Source organism: Pristiophorus japonicus, chromosome 17 (assembly GCF_044704955.1).
Source record: "Pristiophorus japonicus isolate sPriJap1 chromosome 17, sPriJap1.hap1, whole genome shotgun sequence".
Lineage (NCBI taxonomy): Eukaryota > Metazoa > Chordata > Chondrichthyes > Pristiophoridae > Pristiophorus > Pristiophorus japonicus.
The window spans coordinates 107,222,151-107,246,241 of record NC_091993.1 but is presented as its reverse complement, the minus strand read 5'-3'; the positions used below and the strand labels follow the sequence as shown (position 1 = coordinate 107,246,241).

The window sequence follows — 24,091 nt, the reverse complement described above, 5'->3', positions numbered from 1 at the left end:
AGATGGTTGGGTTGAGGATGCTTCCCTGAGTAACTCCTGCAGTGACATCCTGGTGCTGTGACAACTGGCCTCCAACAACCATGACCATCTTTCTTCACAGCAGATATGACTCCAGCCATTGGAGGGTTTTCCTTTGACCCCATTGGCTTTAATCTTTTTATATTGACGGTCTGTAATCTGCATATGGTTTCTGATCCATGTTGCCAGAGCAATTATATTGGATAGATTGCCAATACAAATGAAACATTTTGTTTTCACGACAATTATTGTAGAATTATTATGCTGCATGATCTTTTTGATTAAACTTCTGGGTTAATTCTATGAAAACTGCTGATACTTAAAAAAGTTCCCATTCATCAAATGTGTTAATTCTGAATTATCTGATTATCGTAAAGCAACAAATATTATTCTGGAGGAGTTTGTAATTGTTGCAGGAAACGATCTTTTTTCCCCTTGATTTAATTATTATCGAATGGAGTTCTGAACTTGTTTATACTTTATTTCGATAATTTGAGAACATGAGTAGTCGGCCAAATGTTCTTTCAATCAGTATCATAAGCACAGTTAATTGGTTAATGGAGATGAAAACATTGCTCTTTTGTCAGTTGTTGGATGTCAATCTCCTGAACCGCTCGCAAATGGTCACATAGTCACAGGATTTGGACCTACATACAAACATTGGGAGACGATCACCTACAGCTGTAATGAAGATTATGAAATGGTTGGCAACAGTGTCATTGAATGTAGTGAGAATAACTCATTCGTGCCACCACCACCTATCTGCAGACCATGTGAGTAAACGTTTATTAATCCTTTTTCCTATTCGTTCATGGGATGTGGGCATCACTGGCAAGACCAGCATTTATTGCCCATCCCTGATAGGCCCTTGAGAAGGTGGTGATGGGGAGATACCTTCTTGAACCGCAGCAGTTCATGTGGTGAAGGTACTCCCACAGTGCTTTTAGGGAGGGAGTTCCAGGAATTTGACCCAGTAATGATGAAGGAATGGTGATAGACTTCCAAGTTATTGTTAGTGTTGCTGGTGTGCCTGGTGCTGCTGGTGTTGGAGATGATTGTGGTGGGATTCTGAGGACTAAGGTGAGACAGTATAAAGGGCACCCATTTGATGGAATAGATGGCAGATGAAGTAGAGATGACGGAAGCATTTTGTCAATGGTGAGAGAGTTCTTCCAATGAAGTAAGAGTGCAAATTGGAAAGCCTGCAGAATCTGTGGTGAAAATGGACTGTGAAACAGCTTGTGCCTGAGGAAAGTGATCATCTGTCAGATAGAAACTTTTACCGTACATTTGAAGCTGTCAAGTTATCATCTGGAGCAATGGCCATTCAACTCCCACCTTGGGGTCACATATGTGGTCCCCAAACACCATGGACCCTTTAGGCAAGCAGTTAAAGTGAAAAGGTAAGGTTAATGCATTATTAAGGATATGTGACCAACCCAATAATTGGGTCGCCCAACTCTGTGGTTTGTGTCAGATCTGAGACCACACATGCACCTATGGGAAAGGTGCGATGTGGCAGGTTGACTGCAGGATCCCGATCCACTGTCAAAAAAATCAAGTTTCTTACCTGACCCACCACCAATCCTGTCCGCTGAACTCTGGAAAATTCCGGCCATTTTTACTCGTGTCCTTCTTGGTATAGAGACCACGTGGGAGGGCATTGCTGTTGAGATAGACTTGGCGAGTAGTTGCAGTGTATCCTATAGATTGTACATACCCGAGCCACAATGAACCGGTGATGCAGGGGTGGATATTGAGTTCAATGGCAAAGGTACCAATCATGTCCTGAATATTCTTGAGCTTCTTGAATGTTGTTGGGGTTGCACCAACAGAGTATCAGTGGTGAGTGTTCCATCAAAGTGTTGAATTGAGCCTTGTAGATGGTGGAACGGCATTCAGATGGCAGGAAGTAGTCCACGTGTCGCAGAGTACCCAATCTCTGCCCTGCTCTTTTAGTTGCAGTGTTGATGTAGCTGGTCTAGTTCAGCTTCTGTAATATGGTGACCCTCAAGATGTTGATGGTGGGGGGTTTCAGCAAAAGTAATGCCATTGTAGGTTATGGGGAGATGGCTGGGTTTTCTCCTTTTTGAGAAAATCTTTGCCTGCCAGATATGCGGCATGAATGTTACATGCCACTTGGCAGCTCAAGTCTGAATGTTGTAGGTTGGCATGGGCTGCTTCTTTATCCGAGAAGTTATGAATAATAATGAACACTGTGGAATCGTCAGCAAACAGCCTCACTCCTGATCTTTTGACAGAGATAAGGTCTTTAATAAAGTAGCTGAAGATGGTTGGGTTGAGGATGCTTCCCTGAGTAACTCCTGCAGTGACATCCTGGTGCTGTGACAACTGGCCTCCAACAACCATGACCATCTTTCTTCACAGCAGATATGACTCCAGCCATTGGAGGGTTTTCCTTTGACCCCATTGGCTTTAATCTTTTTATATTGACGGTCTGTAATCTGCATATGGTTTCTGATCCATGTTGCCAGAGCAATTATATTGGATAGATTGCCAATACAAATGAAACATTTTGTTTTCACGACAATTATTGTAGAATTATTATGCTGCATGATCTTTTTGATTAAACTTCTGGGTTAATTCTATGAAAACTGCTGATACTTAAAAAAGTTCCCATTCATCAAATGTGTTAATTCTGAATTATCTGATTATCGTAAAGCAACAAATATTATTCTGGAGGAGTTTGTAATTGTTGCAGGAAACGATCTTTTTTCCCCTTGATTTAATTATTATCGAATGGAGTTCTGAACTTGTTTATACTTTATTTCGATAATTTGAGAACATGAGTAGTCGGCCAAATGTTCTTTCAATCAGTATCATAAGCACAGTTAATTGGTTAATGGAGATGAAAACATTGCTCTTTTGTCAGTTGTTGGATGTCAATCTCCTGAACCGCTCGCAAATGGTCACATAGTCACAGGATTTGGACCTACATACAAACATTGGGAGACGATCACCTACAGCTGTAATGAAGATTATGAAATGGTTGGCAACAGTGTCATTGAATGTAGTGAGAATAACTCATTCGTGCCACCACCACCTATCTGCAGACCATGTGAGTAAACGTTTATTAATCCTTTTTCCTATTCGTTCATGGGATGTGGGCATCACTGGCAAGACCAGCATTTATTGCCCATCCCTGATAGGCCCTTGAGAAGGTGGTGATGGGGAGATACCTTCTTGAACCGCAGCAGTTCATGTGGTGAAGGTACTCCCACAGTGCTTTTAGGGAGGGAGTTCCAGGAATTTGACCCAGTGATGATGAAGGAATGGTGATAGACTTCCAAGTTATTGTTAGTGTTGCTGGTGTGCCTGGTGCTGCTGGTGTTGGAGATGATTGTGGTGGGATTCTGAGGACTAAGGTGAGACAGTATAAAGGGCACCCATTTGATGGAATAGATGGCAGATGAAGTAGAGATGACGGAAGCATTTTGTCAATGGTGAGAGAGTTCTTCCAATGAAGTAAGAGTGCAAATTGGAAAGCCTGCAGAATCTGTGGTGAAAATGGACTGTGAAACAGCTTGTGCCTGAGGAAAGTGATCATCTGTCAGATAGAAACTTTTACCGTACATTTGAAGCTGTCAAGTTATCATCTGGAGCAATGGCCATTCAACTCCCACCTTGGGGTCACATATGTGGTCCCCAAACACCATGGACCCTTTAGGCAAGCAGTTAAAGTGAAAAGGTAAGGTTAATGCATTATTAAGGATATGTGACCAACCCAATAATTGGGTCGCCCAACTCTGTGGTTTGTGTCAGATCTGAGACCACACATGCACCTATGGGAAAGGCGCGATGTGGCAGGTTGACTGCAGGATCCCGATCCACTGTCAAAAAAATCAAATTTCTTACCTGACCCACCACCAATCCTGTCCGCTGAACTCTGGAAAATTCCGGCCATTTTTACTCGTGTCCTTCTTGGTATAGAGACCACGTGGGAGGGCATTGCTGTTGAGATAGACTTGGCGAGTAGTTGCAGTGTATCCTATAGATTGTACATACCCGAGCCACAATGAACCGGTGATGCAGGGGTGGATATTGAGTTCAATGGCAAAGGTACCAATCATGTCCTGAATATTCTTGAGCTTCTTGAATGTTGTTGGGATTGCACCAACAGAGTATCAGTGGTGAGTGTTCCATCAAAGTGTTGAATTGAGCCTTGTAGATGGTGGAACGGCATTCAGATGGCAGGAAGTAGTCCACGTGTCGCAGAGTACCCAATCTCTGCCCTGCTCTTTTAGTTGCAGTGTTGATGTAGCTGGTCTAGTTCAGCTTCTGTAATATGGTGACCCTCAAGATGTTGATGGTGGGGGGTTTCAGCAAAAGTAATGCCATTGTAGGTTATGGGGAGATGGCTGGGTTTTCTCCTTTTTGAGAAAATCTTTGCCTGCCAGATATGCGGCATGAATGTTACATGCCACTTGGCAGCTCAAGTCTGAATGTTGTAGGTTGGCATGGGCTGCTTCTTTATCCGAGAAGTTATGAATAATAATGAACACTGTGGAATCGTCAGCAAACAGCCTCACTCCTGATCTTTTGACAGAGATAAGGTCTTTAATAAAGTAGCTGAAGATGGTTGGGTTGAGGATGCTTCCCTGAGTAACTCCTGCAGTGACATCCTGGTGCTGTGACAACTGGCCTCCAACAACCATGACCATCTTTCTTCACAGCAGATATGACTCCAGCCATTGGAGGGTTTTCCTTTGACCCCATTGGCTTTAATCTTTTTATATTGACGGTCTGTAATCTGCATATGGTTTCTGATCCATGTTGCCAGAGCAATTATATTGGATAGATTGCCAATACAAATGAAACATTTTGTTTTCACGACAATTATTGTAGAATTATTATGCTGCATGATCTTTTTGATTAAACTTCTGGGTTAATTCTATGAAAACTGCTGATACTTAAAAAAGTTCCCATTCATCAAATGTGTTAATTCTGAATTATCTGATTATCGTAAAGCAACAAATATTATTCTGGAGGAGTTTGTAATTGTTGCAGGAAACGATCTTTTTTCCCCTTGATTTAATTATTATCGAATGGAGTTCTGAACTTGTTTATACTTTATTTCGATAATTTGAGAACATGAGTAGTCGGCCAAATGTTCTTTCAATCAGTATCATAAGCACAGTTAATTGGTTAATGGAGATGAAAACATTGCTCTTTTGTCAGTTGTTGGATGTCAATCTCCTGAACCGCTCGCAAATGGTCACATAGTCACAGGATTTGGACCTACATACAAACATTGGGAGACGATCACCTACAGCTGTAATGAAGATTATGAAATGGTTGGCAACAGTGTCATTGAATGTAGTGAGAATAACTCATTCGTGCCACCACCACCTATCTGCAGACCATGTGAGTAAACGTTTATTAATCCTTTTTCCTATTCGTTCATGGGATGTGGGCATCACTGGCAAGACCAGCATTTATTGCCCATCCCTGATAGGCCCTTGAGAAGGTGGTGATGGTGAGATACCTTCTTGCACCGCAGCAGTCCATGTGGTGAAGGTACTCCCACAGTGCTTTTAGGGAGGGAGTTCCAGGAATTTGACCCAGTGATGATGAAGGAATGGTGATAGACTTCCAAGTTATTGTTAGTGTTGCTGGTGTGCCTGGTGCTGCTGGTGTTGGAGATGATTGTGGTGGGATTCTGAGGACTAAGGTGAGACAGTATAAAGGGCACCCATTTGATGGAATAGATGGCAGATGAAGTAGAGATGACGGAAGCATTTTGTCAATGGTGAGAGAGTTCTTCCAATGAAGTAAGAGTGCAAATTGGAAAGCCTGCAGAATCTGTGGTGAAAATGGACTGTGAAACAGCTTGTGCCTGAGGAAAGTGATCATCTGTCAGATAGAAACTTTTACCGTACATTTGAAGCTGTCAAGTTATCATCTGGAGCAATGGCCATTCAACTCCCACCTTGGGGTCACATATGTGGTCCCCAAACACCATGGACCCTTTAGGCAAGCAGTTAAAGTGAAAAGGTAAGGTTAATGCATTATTAAGGATATGTGACCAACCCAATAATTGGGTCGCCCAACTCTGTGGTTTGTGTCAGATCTGAGACCACACATGCACCTATGGGAAAGGCGCGATGTGGCAGGTTGACTGCAGGATCCCGATCCACTGTCAAAAAAATCAAATTTCTTACCTGACCCACCACCAATCCTGTCCGCTGAACTCTGGAAAATTCCGGCCATTTTTACTCGTGTCCTTCTTGGTATAGAGACCACGTGGGAGGGCATTGCTGTTGAGATAGACTTGGCGAGTAGTTGCAGTGTATCCTATAGATTGTACATACCCGAGCCACAATGAACCGGTGATGCAGGGGTGGATATTGAGTTCAATGGCAAAGGTACCAATCATGTCCTGAATATTCTTGAGCTTCTTGAATGTTGTTGGGATTGCACCAACAGAGTATCAGTGGTGAGTGTTCCATCAAAGTGTTGAATTGAGCCTTGTAGATGGTGGAACGGCATTCAGATGGCAGGAAGTAGTCCACGTGTCGCAGAGTACCCAATCTCTGCCCTGCTCTTTTAGTTGCAGTGTTGATGTAGCTGGTCTAGTTCAGCTTCTGTAATATGGTGACCCTCAAGATGTTGATGGTGGGGGGTTTCAGCAAAAGTAATGCCATTGTAGGTTATGGGGAGATGGCTGGGTTTTCTCCTTTTTGAGAAAATCTTTGCCTGCCAGATATGCGGCATGAATGTTACATGCCACTTGGCAGCTCAAGTCTGAATGTTGTAGGTTGGCATGGGCTGCTTCTTTATCCGAGAAGTTATGAATAATAATGAACACTGTGGAATCGTCAGCAAACAGCCTCACTCCTGATCTTTTGACAGAGATAAGGTCTTTAATAAAGTAGCTGAAGATGGTTGGGTTGAGGATGCTTCCCTGAGTAACTCCTGCAGTGACATCCTGGTGCTGTGACAACTGGCCTCCAACAACCATGACCATCTTTCTTCACAGCAGATATGACTCCAGCCATTGGAGGGTTTTCCTTTGACCCCATTGGCTTTAATCTTTTTATATTGACGGTCTGTAATCTGCATATGGTTTCTGATCCATGTTGCCAGAGCAATTATATTGGATAGATTGCCAATACAAATGAAACATTTTGTTTTCACGACAATTATTGTAGAATTATTATGCTGCATGATCTTTTTGATTAAACTTCTGGGTTAATTCTATGAAAACTGCTGATACTTAAAAAAGTTCCCATTCATCAAATGTGTTAATTCTGAATTATCTGATTATCGTAAAGCAACAAATATTATTCTGGAGGAGTTTGTAATTGTTGCAGGAAACGATCTTTTTTCCCCTTGATTTAATTATTATCGAATGGAGTTCTGAACTTGTTTATACTTTATTTCGATAATTTGAGAACATGAGTAGTCGGCCAAATGTTCTTTCAATCAGTATCATAAGCACAGTTAATTGGTTAATGGAGATGAAAACATTGCTCTTTTGTCAGTTGTTGGATGTCAATCTCCTGAACCGCTCGCAAATGGTCACATAGTCACAGGATTTGGACCTACATACAAACATTGGGAGACGATCACCTACAGCTGTAATGAAGATTATGAAATGGTTGGCAACAGTGTCATTGAATGTAGTGAGAATAACTCATTCGTGCCATCACCACCTATCTGCAGACCATGTGAGTAAACGTTTATTAATCCTTTTTCCTATTCGTTCATAGGATGTGGGCATCACTGGCAAGACCAGCATTTATTTCCCATCCCTGATAGGCCCTTGAGAAGGTGGTGATGGGGAGATACCTTCTTGAACCGCAGCAGTTCATGTGGTGAAGGTACTCCCACAGTGCTTTTAGGGAGGGAGTTCCAGGAATTTGACCCAGCGATGATGAAGGAATGGTGATAGACCTCCAAGTTATTGTTAGTGCTGCTGGTGTGCCTGGTGCTGCTGGTGTTGGAGATGATTGTGGTGGGATTCTGAGGACTAAGGTGAGACAGTATAAAGGGCACCCATTTGATGGAATAGATGGCAGATGAAGTAGAGATGACGGAAGCATTTTGTCAATGGTGAGAGAGTTCTTCCAATGAAGTAAGAGTGCAAATTGGAAAGCCTGCAGAATCTGTGGTGAAAATGGACTGTGAAACAGCTTATGCCTGAGGAAAGTGATCATCTGTCAGATAGAAACTTTTACCGTACATTTGAAGCTGTCAAGTTATCATCTGGAGCAATGGCCATTCAACTCCCACCTTGGGGTCACATATGTGGTCCCCAAACACCATGGACCCTTTAGGCAAGCAGTTAAAGTGAAAAGGTAAGGTTAATGCATTATTAAGGATATGTGACCAACCCAATAATTGGGTCGCCCAACTCTGTGGTTTGTGTCAGATCTGAGACCACACATGCACCTATGGGAAAGGTGCGATGTGGCAGGTTGACTGCAGGATCCCGATCCACTGTCAAAAAAATCAAATTTCTTACCTGACCCACCACCAATCCTGTCCGCTGAACTCTGGAAAATTCCAGCCATTTTTACTCGTGTCCTTCTTGGTATAGAGACCACGTGGGAGGGCATTGCTGTTGAGATAGACTTGGCGAGTAGTTGCAGTGTATCCTATAGATTGTACATACCCGAGCCACAATGAACCGGTGATGCAGGGGTGGATATTGAGTTCAATGGCAAAGGTACCAATCATGTCCTGAATATTCTTGAGCTTCTTGAATGTTGTTGGGATTGCACCAACAGAGTATCAGTGGTGAGTGTTCCATCAAAGTGTTGAATTGAGCCTTGTAGATGGTGGAACGGCATTCAGATGGCAGGAAGTAGTCCACGTGTCGCAGAGTACCCAATCTCTGCCCTCTCTTTTAGTTGCAGTGTTGATGTAGCTGGTCTAGTTCAGCTTCTGTAATATGGTGACCCTCAAGATGTTGATGGTGGGGGGTTTCAGCAAAAGTAATGCCATTGTAGGTTATGGGGAGATGGCTGGGTTTTCTCCTTTTTGAGAAAATCTTTGCCTGCCAGATATGCGGCATGAATGTTACATGCCACTTGGCAGCTCAAGTCTGAATGTTGTAGGTTGGCATGGGCTGCTTCTTTATCCGAGAAGTTATGAATAATAATGAACACTGTGGAATCGTCAGCAAACAGCCTCACTCCTGATCTTTTGACAGAGATAAGGTCTTTAATAAAGTAGCTGAAGATGGTTGGGTTGAGGATGCTTCCCTGAGTAACTCCTGCAGTGACATCCTGGTGCTGTGACAACTGGCCTCCAACAACCATGACCATCTTTCTTCACAGCAGATATGACTCCAGCCATTGGAGGGTTTTCCTTTGACCCCATTGGCTTTAATCTTTTTATATTGACGGTCTGTAATCTGCATATGGTTTCTGATCCATGTTGCCAGAGCAATTATATTGGATAGATTGCCAATACAAATGAAACATTTTGTTTTCACGACAATTATTGTAGAATTATTATGCTGCATGATCTTTTTGATTAAACTTCTGGGTTAATTCTATGAAAACTGCTGATACTTAAAAAAGTTCCCATTCATCAAATGTGTTAATTCTGAATTATCTGACTATCGTAAAGCAACAAATATTATTCTGGAGGAGTTTGTAATTGTTGCAGGAAACGATCTTTTTTCCCCTTGATTTAATTATTATCGAATGGAGTTCTGAACTTGTTTATACTTTATTTCGATAATTTGAGAACATGAGTAGTCGGCCAAATGTTCTTTCAATCAGTATCATAAGCACAGTTAATTGGTTAATGGAGATGAAAACATTGCTCTTTTGTCAGTTGTTGGATGTCAATCTCCTGAACCGCTCGCAAATGGTCACATCGTCACAGGATTTGGACCTACATACAAACATTGGGAGACGATCACCTACAGCTGTAATGAAGATTATGAAATGGTTGGCAACAGTGTCATTGAATGTAGTGAGAATAACTCATTCGTGCCACCACCACCTATCTGCAGACCATGTGAGTAAACGTTTATTAATCCTTTTTCCTATTCGTTCATGGGATGTGGGCATCACTGGCAAGACCAGCATTTATTTCCCATCCCTGATAGGCCCTTGAGAAGGTGGTGATGGGGAGATACCTTCTTGAACCGCAGCAGTTCATGTGGTGAAGGTACTCCCACAGTGCTTTTAGGGAGGGAGTTCCAGGAATTTGACCCAGCGATGATGAAGGAATGGTGATAGACTTCCAAGTTATTGTTAGTGCTGCTGGTGTGCCTGGTGCTGCTGGTGTTGGAGATGATTGTGGTGGGATTCTGAGGACTAAGGTGAGACAGTATAAAGGGCACCCATTTGATGGAATAGATGGCAGATGAAGTAGAGATGACGGAAGCATTTTGTCAATGGTGAGAGAGTTCTTCCAATGAAGTAAGAGTGCAAATTGGAAAGCCTGCAGAATCTGTGGTGAAAATGGACTGTGAAACAGCTTGTGCCTGAGGAAAGTGATCATCTGTCAGATAGAAACTTTTACCGTACATTTGAAGCTGTCAAGTTATCATCTGGAGCAATGGCCATTCAACTCCCACCTTGGGGTCACATATGTGGTCCCCAAACACCATGGACCCTTTAGGCAAGCAGTTAAAGTGAAAAGGTAAGGTTAATGCATTATTAAGGATATGTGACCAACCCAATAATTGGGTCGCCCAACTCTGTGGTTTGTGTCAGATCTGAGACCACACATGCACCTATGGGAAAGGCGCGATGTGGCAGGTTGACTGCAGGATCCCGATCCACTGTCAAAAAAATCAAATTTCTTACCTGACCCACCACCAATCCTGTCCGCTGAACTCTGGAAAATTCCGGCCATTTTTACTCGTGTCCTTCTTGGTATAGAGACCACGTGGGAGGGCATTGCTGTTGAGATAGACTTGGCGAGTAGTTGCAGTGTATCCTATAGATTGTACATACCCGAGCCACAATGAACCGGTGATGCAGGGGTGGATATTGAGTTCAATGGCAAAGGTACCAATCATGTCCTGAATATTCTTGAGCTTCTTGAATGTTGTTGGGATTGCACCAACAGAGTATCAGTGGTGAGTGTTCCATCAAAGTGTTGAATTGAGCCTTGTAGATGGTGGAACGGCATTCAGATGGCAGGAAGTAGTCCACGTGTCGCAGAGTACCCAATCTCTGCCCTGCTCTTTTAGTTGCAGTGTTGATGTAGCTGGTCTAGTTCAGCTTCTGTAATATGGTGACCCTCAAGATGTTGATGGTGGGGGGTTTCAGCAAAAGTAATGCCATTGTAGGTTATGGGGAGATGGCTGGGTTTTCTCCTTTTTGAGAAAATCTTTGCCTGCCAGATATGCGGCATGAATGTTACATGCCACTTGGCAGCTCAAGTCTGAATGTTGTAGGTTGGCATGGGCTGCTTCTTTATCCGAGAAGTTATGAATAATAATGAACACTGTGGAATCGTCAGCAAACAGCCTCACTCCTGATCTTTTGACAGAGATAAGGTCTTTAATAAAGTAGCTGAAGATGGTTGGGTTGAGGATGCTTCCCTGAGTAACTCCTGCAGTGACATCCTGGTGCTGTGACAACTGGCCTCCAACAACCATGACCATCTTTCTTCACAGCAGATATGACTCCAGCCATTGGAGGGTTTTCCTTTGACCCCATTGGCTTTAATCTTTTTATATTGACGGTCTGTAATCTGCATATGGTTTCTGATCCATGTTGCCAGAGCAATTATATTGGATAGATTGCCAATACAAATGAAACATTTTGTTTTCACGACAATTATTGTAGAATTATTATGCTGCATGATCTTTTTGATTAAACTTCTGGGTTAATTCTATGAAAACTGCTGATACTTAAAAAAGTTCCCATTCATCAAATGTGTTAATTCTGAATTATCTGACTATCGTAAAGCAACAAATATTATTCTGGAGGAGTTTGTAATTGTTGCAGGAAACGATCTTTTTTCCCCTTGATTTAATTATTATCGAATGGAGTTCTGAACTTGTTTATACTTTATTTCGATAATTTGAGAACATGAGTAGTCGGCCAAATGTTCTTTCAATCAGTATCATAAGCACAGTTAATTGGTTAATGGAGATGAAAACATTGCTCTTTTGTCAGTTGTTGGATGTCAATCTCCTGAACCGCTCGCAAATGGTCACATAGTCACAGGATTTGGACCTACATACAAACATTGGGAGACGATCACCTACAGCTGTAATGAAGATTATGAAATGGTTGGCAACAGTGTCATTGAATGTAGTGAGAATAACTCATTCGTGCCACCACCACCTATCTGCAGACCATGTGAGTAAACGTTTATTAATCCTTTTTCCTATTCGTTCATGGGATGTGGGCATCACTGGCAAGACCAGCATTTATTTCCCATCCCTGATAGGCCCTTGAGAAGGTGGTGATGGGGAGATACCTTCTTGAACCGCAGCAGTTCATGTGGTGAAGGTACTCCCACAGTGCTTTTAGGGAGGGAGTTCCAGGAATTTGACCCAGCGATGATGAAGGAATGGTGATAGACTTCCAAGTTATTGTTAGTGCTGCTGGTGTGCCTGGTGCTGCTGGTGTTGGAGATGATTGTGGTGGGATTCTGAGGACTAAGGTGAGACAGTATAAAGGGCACCCATTTGATGGAATAGATGGCAGATGAAGTAGAGATGACGGAAGCATTTTGTCAATGGTGAGAGAGTTCTTCCAATGAAGTAAGAGTGCAAATTGGAAAGCCTGCAGAATCTGTGGTGAAAATGGACTGTGAAACAGCTTGTGCCTGAGGAAAGTGATCATCTGTCAGATAGAAACTTTTACCGTACATTTGAAGCTGTCAAGTTATCATCTGGAGCAATGGCCATTCAACTCCCACCTTGGGGTCACATATGTGGTCCCCAAACACCATGGACCCTTTAGGCAAGCAGTTAAAGTGAAAAGGTAAGGTTAATGCATTATTAAGGATATGTGACCAACCCAATAATTGGGTCGCCCAACTCTGTGGTTTGTGTCAGATCTGAGACCACACATGCACCTATGGGAAAGGCGCGATGTGGCAGGTTGACTGCAGGATCCCGATCCACTGTCAAAAAAATCAAATTTCTTACCTGACCCACCACCAATCCTGTCCGCTGAACTCTGGAAAATTCCAGCCATTTTTACTCGTGTCCTTCTTGGTATAGAGACCACGTGGGAGGGCATTGCTGTTGAGATAGACTTGGCGAGTAGTTGCAGTGTATCCTATAGATTGTACATACCCGAGCCACAATGAACCGGTGATGCAGGGGTGGATATTGAGTTCAATGGCAAAGGTACCAATCATGTCCTGGATATTCTTGAGCTTCTTGAATGTTGTTGTGGTTGCACCCACAAGAGTATCAATGGTGAGTATTCCATCAAAGTGCTGAATTGAACTTTGTAGATGGTGGAATAGCATTCAGGTGGATGGTAGTAGTCCAGGTGCTGCAGAGTACCCAATTTCTGCCCTGCTCATTTAGTTGCAGTGTTGATGTAGCTGGTCTAGTTCAGCTTCTGTAATATGGTGACCCTCAAGATGTTGATGGTGGGGGGTTTCAGCAAAAGTAATGCCATTGTAGGTTATGGGGAGATGGCTGGGTTTTCTCCTTTTTGAGAAAATCTTTGCCTGCCAGATATGCGGCATGAATGTTACATGCCACTTGGCAGCTCAAGTCTGAATGTTGTAGGTTGGCATGGGCTGCTTCTTTATCCGAGAAGTTATGAATAATAATGAACACCGTGGAATCGTCAGCAAACAGCCTCACTCCTGATCTTTTGACAGAGATAAGGTCTTTAATAAAGTAGCTGAAGATGGTTGGGTTGAGGATGCTTCCCTGAGTAACTCCTGCAGTGACATCCTGGTGCTGTGACAACTGGCCTCCAACAACCATGACCATCTTTCTTCACAGCAGATATGACTCCAGCCATTGGAGGGTTTTCCTTTGACCCCATTGGCTTTAATCTTTTTATATTGACGGTCTGTAATCTGCATATGGTTTCTGATCCATGTTGCCAGAGCAATTATATTGGATAGATTGCCAATACAAATGAAACATTTTGTTTTCACGACAATTATTGTAGAATTATTATGCTGCATGATCTTTTTGATTAAACTTCTGGGTTAATTCTATGAAAACTGCTGATACTTAAAAAAGTTCCCATTCATCAAATGTGTTAATTCTGAATTATCTGATTATCGTAAAGCAACAAATATTATTCTGGAGGAGTTTGTAATTGTTGCAGGAAACGATCTTTTTTCCCCTTGATTTAATTATTATCGAATGGAGTTCTGAACTTGTTTATACTTTATTTCGATAATTTGAGAACATGAGTAGTCGGCCAAATGTTCTTTCAATCAGTATCATAAGCACAGTTAATTGGTTAATGGAGATGAAAACATTGCTCTTTTGTCAGTTGTTGGATGTCAATCTCCTGAACCGCTCGCAAATGGTCACATAGTCACAGGATTTGGACCTACATACAAACATTGGGAGACGATCACCTACAGCTGTAATGAAGGTTATGAAATGGTTGGCAACAGTGTCATTGAATGTAGTGAGAATAACTCATTCGTGCCACCACCACCTATCTGCAGACCATGTGAGTAAACGTTTATTAATCCTTTTTCCTATTCGTTCATGGGATGTGGGCATCACTGGCAAGACCAGCATTTATTTCCCATCCCTGATAGGCCCTTGAGAAGGTGGTGATGGGGAGATACCTTCTTGAACCGCAGCAGTTCATGTGGTGAAGCTCCTCCCACAGTGCTTTTAGGGAGGGAGTTCCAGGAATTTGACCCAGTAATGATGAAGGAATGGTGATAGACTTCCAAGTTATTGTTAGTGCTGCTGGTGTGCCTGGTGCTGCTGGTGTTGGAGATGATTGTGGTGGGATTCTGAGGACTAAGGTGAGACAGTTTAAAGGGCACCCATTTGATGGAATAGATGGCAGATGAAGTAGAGATGACGGAAGCATGTTGTCAATGGTGAGAGAGTTCTTCCAATGAAGTAAGAGCGCAAGGTGGAAAGCCTGCAGAATCTGTGGTGAAAATGGACTGGGAAACAGCTTGTGGCTGAGGAAAGTGATCATCTGTCAGATAAAAACTTTTACCATACATTTGAAGCTGTCAAGTAATCAGCTGGAGCAATGGCCATTCAACTCCCACCTTGGGTTCACAGATGTAGTCCCCAAGCACCATGGACACTTTAGGCAAGAAGTTCAAGTGAAAAGATAAGGTCAAAGCATTATTAAGGATATGTGAACAACCCAATAATTGGGTCGCCCACCTTTGGGTCAGATCTCTGCCCTACTCTTGTAGTCGCAGTGTTGATGTAGCTGGTCTAGTTCTGCTTCTGTTCTGTGGTGACCCTCAAGATGTTGATGGTGGAGGATCTCAGCAAAAGTAATGCCATTGTAGGTTAAGGGGAGATGGCTGGGTTTTCTCCTTTTTGAGAAAATCTTTACCTGCCAGATACGAGGCATGAATGTTACATGCCACTTGGCAGCTGAAGTCTGAATGTTGTAGGTTGGAATGGGCTGCTTCTTTATCTGAGAAGTTATGAATAAAACTGAACACTGTGGAATCTGTTATGTCCTTATACACTACAGCAAATCAACATGAGGCACATACTGGAGACAAGGTCACTCTGTGACCTGTACCTTTTATTCACAGGACCAAGAAGTGATGACCCTGCGTGGGACCTCCCTTTCTATACCTGGATGACCAGGTGAGGAGTGTCTCCCACAAGTTCACCCCCTGTGGTCAAGGTGTGCATTTCTCAGGTGTATACAGTGTACAGTGTTGTTACATGAAGGTTACAGTTATGTGAGGTTACACACATGACACCACCTCTCCCCAACATCTTTGGGTCAAAGATTGAATCTTTCAGGCGGTCGACGCTCTCTCGTGGAGCGCTGCAGTTGGGGCTCTGGTTGTTGAGCCTTGGCATGCGTCTTTGTCACCTGTGATGATTCCGGCTCGCCCGGGCTGACCGCAGGGACTGTACATGCTGCTGACGGTTCTTGTTGCTCGTTCACTGGCAGTTGTGTGGGCAGCAACTCATGATGTTCCTCAGGTTCCTCAGTGTCCAAGCTGAACCTTTTTTTTTACTTGGTCCAGAAGCTTGCGGCATATCTGCCCATTGTTGAGTCTGACCACTATGACCCTATTCCCCTCTTTACCAATTACAGTACCCTCGAGCCACATGGGCCCCACAGGGTAATCGATTCCTATCCATCTCCCCTTTGAGTTTTGGTCATGGCACTCATTTTGGGACAGACGCTTGCCCTCAACAATGTCTGACAAGACTGGATGAATGAGGGACAGCCGAGTTTTTAGAGTACGTTTCATGAGTAGTTCCACTGCCGGGACTCCCGTGAGCGAGTGTGGTCGGGACCTGTAGGCCAGCATGAGGCGCGACAGACGGTATTGAAGGGAGGGTCCTTGAATCCGGGGCATGCCTTGCTTTATGATTTGGACCGCACGATCCGCCTGGCCATTGGAAGCCGGCTTGAACGGCGCTGTCCTGACATGTTTGATGCCATTACCCGACATGAACTCCTGGAATTCATAGCTAGTGAAACACGGGCCGTTGTCGCTAACTAGGATGTCCGGCAAGCCGTGGGTCGCAAAGACCGCACGCAGACTCTCCACTGTGGTGGGTGTCGTGCACGAATTCAATATGATGCACTCGATCCATTTCGAGTGCGCATCAACAACAATGAGGAACATTTTTCTCATGAACGGACCCACATAGTCTACGTGAATACGTGACCATGGCTTGGTGGGCCAGGGCCACAGGCTGAGTGGGACCTCCCTGGGGGCATTGCCCAGCTGGGCATAAGTCGTGCACCTGTGAACACAGTGTTCCAGGTCTGCATCAATTCCCGGCCACCACACATGTGACCGGGCAATGGCCTTCATAAGCACGATGCCTGGGTGCTCGCTGTGGAGTTCCCTGATGAATGCTTCCCTACCCCTCTGGGGCATGACTACCCGGCTGCCACATAGTAGGCAGTCGGCTTGGATGGAGAATTCATCCATCCGTCTGTGAAACGGTCTGACCTCTACAGGGCTTGCTCCGTGTGCGGGCGCCCAATCCCCAGTCAGGACACATTTCTTAATCAGAGCTACGAGGGGATCTCTGTTGGTCCAGGTTTTGATCTGGTGGGCTGTGATGGGGGAGGCTGCGCTGTCAAAGGCATCGACAGCCATGTCCATCTCCGCGCTTTGCTCCACTGCTCCCTCAGTGGTGGCCAGTGGAAGCCTGCTGAGCACGTCAGCGCAATTTTCGGTGCCTGGCCGTTGCCGTATGGTGTCGTCATATGCAGCCAGCGTGAGAGCCCATCACTGTGTGCGAGCTGACGCAGTGGCATTGACAGCTTTGCTGTCGGCCAACAGGGATGTTAACGGCTTGTGGTCCGTTTCTAACTCGAACCTTCTGCCAAAAAGGTACTGCTGCATCTTTTTCACCCCGTCGACACATGCGAGTGCTTCCTTTTCAACCATCCCATACCCCCTTTCTGCTTGGGAGAGCGACCTAGAGGCATAAGCCACAGGTTGGAGTTGGCCCTCATCATTACTCTGCTGCAACACGCACCCAAGCCCATAGGATGATGCATCGCATGTCAAAACCAATTTCTTACAGGGGTCATACAGAGTCAATAACTTATTAGAACAAAGCAGGTTCCGTGCCTGATTGAAAGCCCGTTCCTGACAGTCCCCCCAAAACCAATCGCATCCCTTACGCAGGAGCACGTGTAGCGGCTCCAGCAATGTACTTAAGTTTGGTAGGAAGTTCCCGAAATAGTTCAATAGTCCCAGAAATGAACGCAACTCTGATGTGTTGCCGGGCCTGGGCGCTCGACGGATCGCCTCCGTTCTGGATTCGGTGGGCCGTATCCCGTCTGCGGCAACCCTCCTGCCCAAAAACCGACCTCTAAGGCCAAAAATACACACTTGGACTTCTTTAGTCGCAGGCCAACCCGGTTCAGTCGGCGTAGCACCTCCTCCAGGTTGTGGAGGTGTTCCTCGGTGTCTCGACCCATGATAAGGATGTCGTCCTGAAATACGATTGTTCCGGGGATGGATTTGAGCAGGCTTTCCATGTTCCTCTGAAAGATAGCGGCCACTGATCGAATGCCAAATGGACACCTGTTGTAGACAAACAGCCCCTTGTGCGTGGTGATGGTGGTCAGTAGCTTGGATTCTTCGGCCAGTTCCTGGGTCATGTTGGCCGAAGTGAGGTCCAGCTAGATGAAGAGCTTGCCGCCTGCCAACGTGGCAAAAAGATCCTCCGCTCTCGGAAACGGGTATTGGTCCTGAAGGGACACTCGATTGACGGTGGTCTTGTAGTCGCCACAGATCCTGACCGAGCCATCCGTTTTTAGAACAGGGATGATGGGGCTTGCCCAGTCACTGAATTCAATGGGCGAAATTATGCCCTCTCTTAGCAACCTGTGCAACTCACTCTCAGTTTTCTCCCGCATCACATGCGGCACAGCTCTGACTTTGTGGTGCACTGGTGTGGCGTCCGGGGTGATGCGTATCACTACTTTGGTGCCTTTGAAAGTCCCGACGCCAGGTTGAAATAATGACTTCAACTTTTGTAGGACCTGTGAGCATGAACTTTGCTTCACAGATGAAATGGCGTGCACATCCCCCCCATTTCCAGTTCATCTCGGCTAGCCAGCTCCTCCCCAAAAGCGCGGGACCATTTCCCGGGACAATCCAGAGTGGCAGCCATTTCTGAGATCCAGTATGTGTGACCACCAACATTGCACTGCCTAGCACTGGGATGATCTCTTTGGTGTACGTCCGTGAATGCGTGTCAATGCGTTCTAGTTTGCGTCTGCTAGCTCTGAGTGGCCACAGTTTCTCGAATTGTTGGACACTCATAAGTGACTGGCTGGCTCCTATGTCCAGCGCCATGCATACCGGGATGCCATCATCATAGGTGGCATTTTTGTGTATGAGCTGTGGATGTTTGCCACCTGGACCCGCTGAACTTCAGCATCTATTGCTGTGTCCCAGGCATACCCCTGCCTTGCAGGCCCCTCTTATGGTTCACCCACTTCATAAATCAGCCTCGCTGCGGGCTTCCTGCACACCCTGGCTAAATGTCCATTCAAGTTACAATTTCTGCAGATGAATAGTTGAAACCAGCAAGTCTTCGCAGCATGTTTGCCCCTGCACCTCCAGCATGAGCTGAGATTGTTGTGAACAAAAGAGCTGTTACCAGGCATTCCTCTCTGATTGGCTCTTTGATTACTCTTGAGCATTCTGTTTGTGGGTTTCAGTGGTCCCATCCAGGGACGTATTGACCCTTGTGATGGTGTAAATGTCCATTCAACCTGCCATTGTCTCTGTTGCGGGCCCACCCTAGAGTCTGTTACTGCCTGGTTGGTGTCAAATTGCCCTTGCCTGCCTGCTGGGTTCTGAGTTGCATTTACCATGTTAACTCCCTGCTCCATCGCCACGTTGGGAGCAGAGTTGCGCGCGTATATGATCTTGGTTTCCTCCTCCCCCGCCATTAAGGTTTGATCCATCAACGCCGCTGCTTCGACGGTCAAGTCCTTGGTCTCAATTAGCTTCCTAAAACTCCCGGCATGACCAATGCCCTCAATGAAGAAATCCCGTAACATCTCCCCGCTGCAGGCATCTGTGAACTTACAGAGGCTGGCCAAGCGCTGAAGGTCCGCAACGAAGTCTGGTATGCTCTGCCCTTCCCGACGTCGGTGCGTATAGAATCAGTTTCGGGCCACGTGTATACTACTCGCTGGTTTGAGATGCTCACCGATCAGTTTGCTGAGCTCCTCGAAGATCTTGTCTGCCGGCTTCTCATGTGTGAGCAGGTCTTTCATCAGCGCGTACGTCTTCGGTCCACAGCTGGTCAGTAGATGCGCCCTTCGCTTGTCAGCCGCTGCTGCTCCCAGACAGTCCTTTTTGACAAAGTTCTGCTGGAGCCTCTCAACAAAATCGTCCCAGTCCTCACCAGTACAGTACCGTTCCTCCGTGCCACCGATGGCCATTCTCTTGAGTCGTTGATTCCCGTTTCTCGTCGCCAAGTGTTGTGTCCTTACACACTACAGCAAATCAACATGAGGCACACAGTGGAGACAAGGTCACTCTGTGACCTGTACCTTTAATCACAGGACCAAGAAGTGATGACCCTGCGTGGGACCTCCCTTTATGTACCTGGATGACCAGGTGAGGAGTGTCTCCCACAAGTTCACCCCCTGTGGTCAAGGTGTGCATTTCTCAGGTGTATACAGTGTACAGTGTTGTTACATGAAGGTTACAGTTATGTGAGGTTACAAACATGACAGACTCATCAGCAAACAGCTTCACTCCTGACATTATAACAGAGAGAAGGTCTTTAATAAAGTAGCTGAAGATGGTTGGATTGAGGATGCTTCCTGAGTAACTCCTGCAGTGATATCCTGGTACTGTGATGACTGGCCTCCAACAACCTTGACTATCTTTCTTCACAGCAGATATGACTCCAGTCATTGGAGGGTTTTCCTTTGACCCCATTGGCTGTAATCTTTTTACATTGATGGTCTGTAATCTGCATATGGTTTCTGATCCATGTTGCCACAGCAATTATATTGGATAGCTTGCCAATACAAATGAAACATTTTGTTTTCACGACAGTTATTGTGGAATTATTATGCTGCATGAATTTGTAATACAGATTGAGGGTGAGGAAGTAGTGTCTTAAATGAGCGTACTATGCTTAAACAAAGGGGACTACAGTAGGATGAGGGCAGAGTTGGCTAAAGTAGACTGGAAACACAGACTAAACAGTTGCACAATTGAGGAACAGTGGAGCACTTTGAAGGAGCTCTTTCATAGTGCTCAACAAAAATATATTCCAGTGAAAAAGAAGGGCGGTAAGAGAAGGGATAACCAGCCGTGGATAACCAAGGAAATAAAGGAGTATCAAATTAAAAACCAATGCGTGTAAGGTGACTAAGGTTAGTGGGAAACTAGCAGATTGGGAAAATTTTAAACGACAGCAAAGAGTGACTAAGAAAGCAATAAAGAAAGGAAAGATAGATTACGAAAGTAAACTTACGCAAATAATAAAAACAGATAGTAAAAGCTTTTACCGATATATAAAACGGAAAAGAGTGACTAAAGTAAATGTTGGTCCCTTAGAAGATGAGAAGGGGGATTTAATAATGGGAACTGTGGAAATGGCTGAGACCTTAAACAATTATTTTGCTTCGGTCTTCACAGTGGAAGACACAAAAACCATGCCAAATATTGCTGGTCACGGGAATGTGGGAATGGAGGACCTTGAGATAATCACTATCACTAGGGGGGTAGTGCTGGACAGGCTAATGGGACTCAAGGTAGACAAGTCCCCTGGTCCTGATGAAATGCATCCTAGGGTATTAAAAGAGATGGCGGAAGTTATAGCAGATGCATTCGTTATAATCTACCAAAATTCTCTGGACTCTGGGGACGTACCAGCGGATTGGAAAACAGCTAATATAACGCCTCTGTTTAAAAAAGGGGCAGACAAAAGGCAGGTAACTATAGGCCGGTTAGTTTAACATCTGTAGTGGGGAAAATGCTTGAAGCTATCATTAAGGAAAAAATAGCGGGACCACTCGATAGGAATAGTGCAATCAAGCAGACGCAACATGGATTCATGAAGGGGAAATCATGTTTAAGTAATTAACTGGAATTCTTTGAGGATATAACGAGCATGGTGGATAGAGGTGTACCGATGGATGTGGTGTATTTAGGTTTTCAAAAGGCATTCGATAAGGTGCCACACAAAAGGTTACTGCAGAAGATAAAGGTACGTGGAGTCAGAGGAAATGTATTAGCATGGATAGAGAATTGGCTAGCTAACAGAAAGCAGAGAGTCGGGATAAATGGGTCCTTTTCGGGTTGGAAATCGGTGGTTAGTGGTGTGCCACAGGGATCGGTGCTGGGACCACAACTGTTTACAATATACATAGATGACCTGGAAGAGGGTACAGAGTGTAGTGTAACAAAATTTGCAGATGACACAAAGATTAGTGGGAAAGCGGGTTGTGTAGATGACACAGAGAGGCTGCAAAGAGATTTAGATAGGTTAAACGAATGGGCTAAGGTTTGGGAGATAGAATACAATGTCGGAAAATGTGAGGTCATCCACCTTGGGAAAAAAAACAGTAAAAGGGAATATTATTTGAATGGAGAGAAATTACAACATGCTGCGGTGCAGAGGGACCTGGGGGTCCTTGTGTATGAAACTCTTTTTGGAGTTTATCTGCAAAACAAAAAACATTAATCGGTGCCACCCGCCCTGGATGACACACCAGACATTTACAAGGCCCTCTTTTTTTTTTTTCTTCTTTTTTTTGGTTTTTTTTTGGGCACTAAATCAATGTTTTTTTCCTCCAGTGCCCCCTTTAAAAGGGGAGGGGGACACTAAAAGCACCGGCAATTAAAACAAATTAAACTTTAAAACGTAAAATCAAATTAAAATTTGGTTGCCGGGCGTGATGATGCACTCCAGTTCCTCCGGTGCCCACCTCTCGCAGAAGGCCGCGACCAAAAAGTTAGTTTACAGGTGCAGCAGGTAATCAGGAATGCGAATGGAATGTTGATCTTCATTGCGAGAGGGATGGAGTACAAAAGCAGGGAGGTCCTGCTGCAATTGTATAGGGTATTGGTGAGGCCGCACCTGGAGTACTGCGTGCAGTTTTTGGCACCGTACTTAAGGAAGCATATACTAGCTTTGGAGGGGTACAGAGACGATTCACTCGGCTGATTCCGGAGATGAGGGGCTTACCTTATGATAGATTGAGTAGACTGGGTCTTTACTCGTTGGAGTTCAGAAGGATGAGGGGTGATCTTATAGAAACATTTAAAATAATGAAAGAGATAGACAAGATAGAGGCAGAGAGGTTGTTTCCACTGGTCGGTGAGACTAGAACTAAGGGGCACAGCCTCAAAATACGGGGGAGCCAATTTAAACCCGAGTTGAGAAGGAATTTCTTCTCCCAGAGGGTTGTGAATTTGTGGAATTCTTTTCCCAAGGAAGCAGTTGAGGCAAGCTTATTGAATGCATTCAAATCACAGATAGATAGATTTTTAACCAATAAGGGAATTAAGGGTTACGGAGAGCGGGCGGGTAAGTGGAGCTGTGTACACGACCAGTTCAGCCATGATCTTGTTGAATGGTGGAGCAGGCTCGAGGGGCTAGATGGCCGACTCTTGTTCCTAATTCTTATGTTCTTATGTTCTTATATGATCTTTTTGATTTTAACTTCTGGGTTAATTCTCTGAAAACTACTGATACTTAAAAAAGTTCCCATTCATCAAACGTGTTAATTCTGAATTATCTGATTATCGTAGTGCAACAAATATTATTCTGGAGCAGTTTGTAATTGCTGTAGGAGATGATCTTTTTTCCCCTTAATTTAATTATTATGTAATGGAGTCCTGAACTTGTTTATACTTTATTTCGATAATTTGAGAACATGAGTAGTCGGCCAAATGTTCTTTCAATCAGTATCATAAGCACAGTTAATTGGTTAATGGAGACGAAAACATTGCTCTTTTGTCAGTTGTTGGATGTCAATCTCCTGAACCGCTCACAAATGGTCACATAGTCACAGGATTTGGACCTACATACAAACATTGGGAGACGATCACCTACAGCTGTAATGAAGATTATGAAATGGTTGGCAACAGTGTCATTGAATGTAGTGAGAATAATTCATTCGTACCACCACCACCTATCTGCAGACCATGTGAATACACGTTTATTAATCTTTTTTCCGATTCGTTCATGGGATGTGGGCATCACTGGCAAGAACAGCATTTATTTCCCATCTGGTGATGGTGAGATACCTTCTTGCACCGCAGCAGTCCATGTGGTGAAGGTACTCTCACAGTGCTTTTAGGGAGGGAGTTCCAGGAATTTGACCCAGTGATGATGAAGGAATGGTGATAGACTTCCAAGTTATTGTTAGTGCTGCTGGTGTACCTGGTGCTGCTGGTGTTGGAGATGATTGTGGTGGGATTCTGAGGACTAAGGTGAGACAGTATAAAGGGC

The 24,091-nt window shown here is 44.4% G+C and overlaps 1 protein-coding gene across 1 annotated transcript in view; it reads left to right on the top strand.

The window, feature by feature from the left end:
• LOC139228019 (complement receptor type 2-like) overlaps positions 1-24,091 on the top strand; it is a 60,654-nt gene that overhangs the window by 17,691 nt on the left and 18,872 nt on the right. The window contains exons 9-15 of the mRNA XM_070859170.1: positions 606-791; positions 2,912-3,097; positions 5,218-5,403; positions 7,524-7,709; positions 9,829-10,014; positions 12,135-12,320; positions 14,442-14,627. Of these exons, the coding sequence (XP_070715271.1) occupies positions 606-791; positions 2,912-3,097; positions 5,218-5,403; positions 7,524-7,709; positions 9,829-10,014; positions 12,135-12,320; positions 14,442-14,627 (1,302 nt within the window). The remainder of the gene's footprint in view (positions 1-605; positions 792-2,911; positions 3,098-5,217; positions 5,404-7,523; positions 7,710-9,828; positions 10,015-12,134; positions 12,321-14,441; positions 14,628-24,091) is intronic.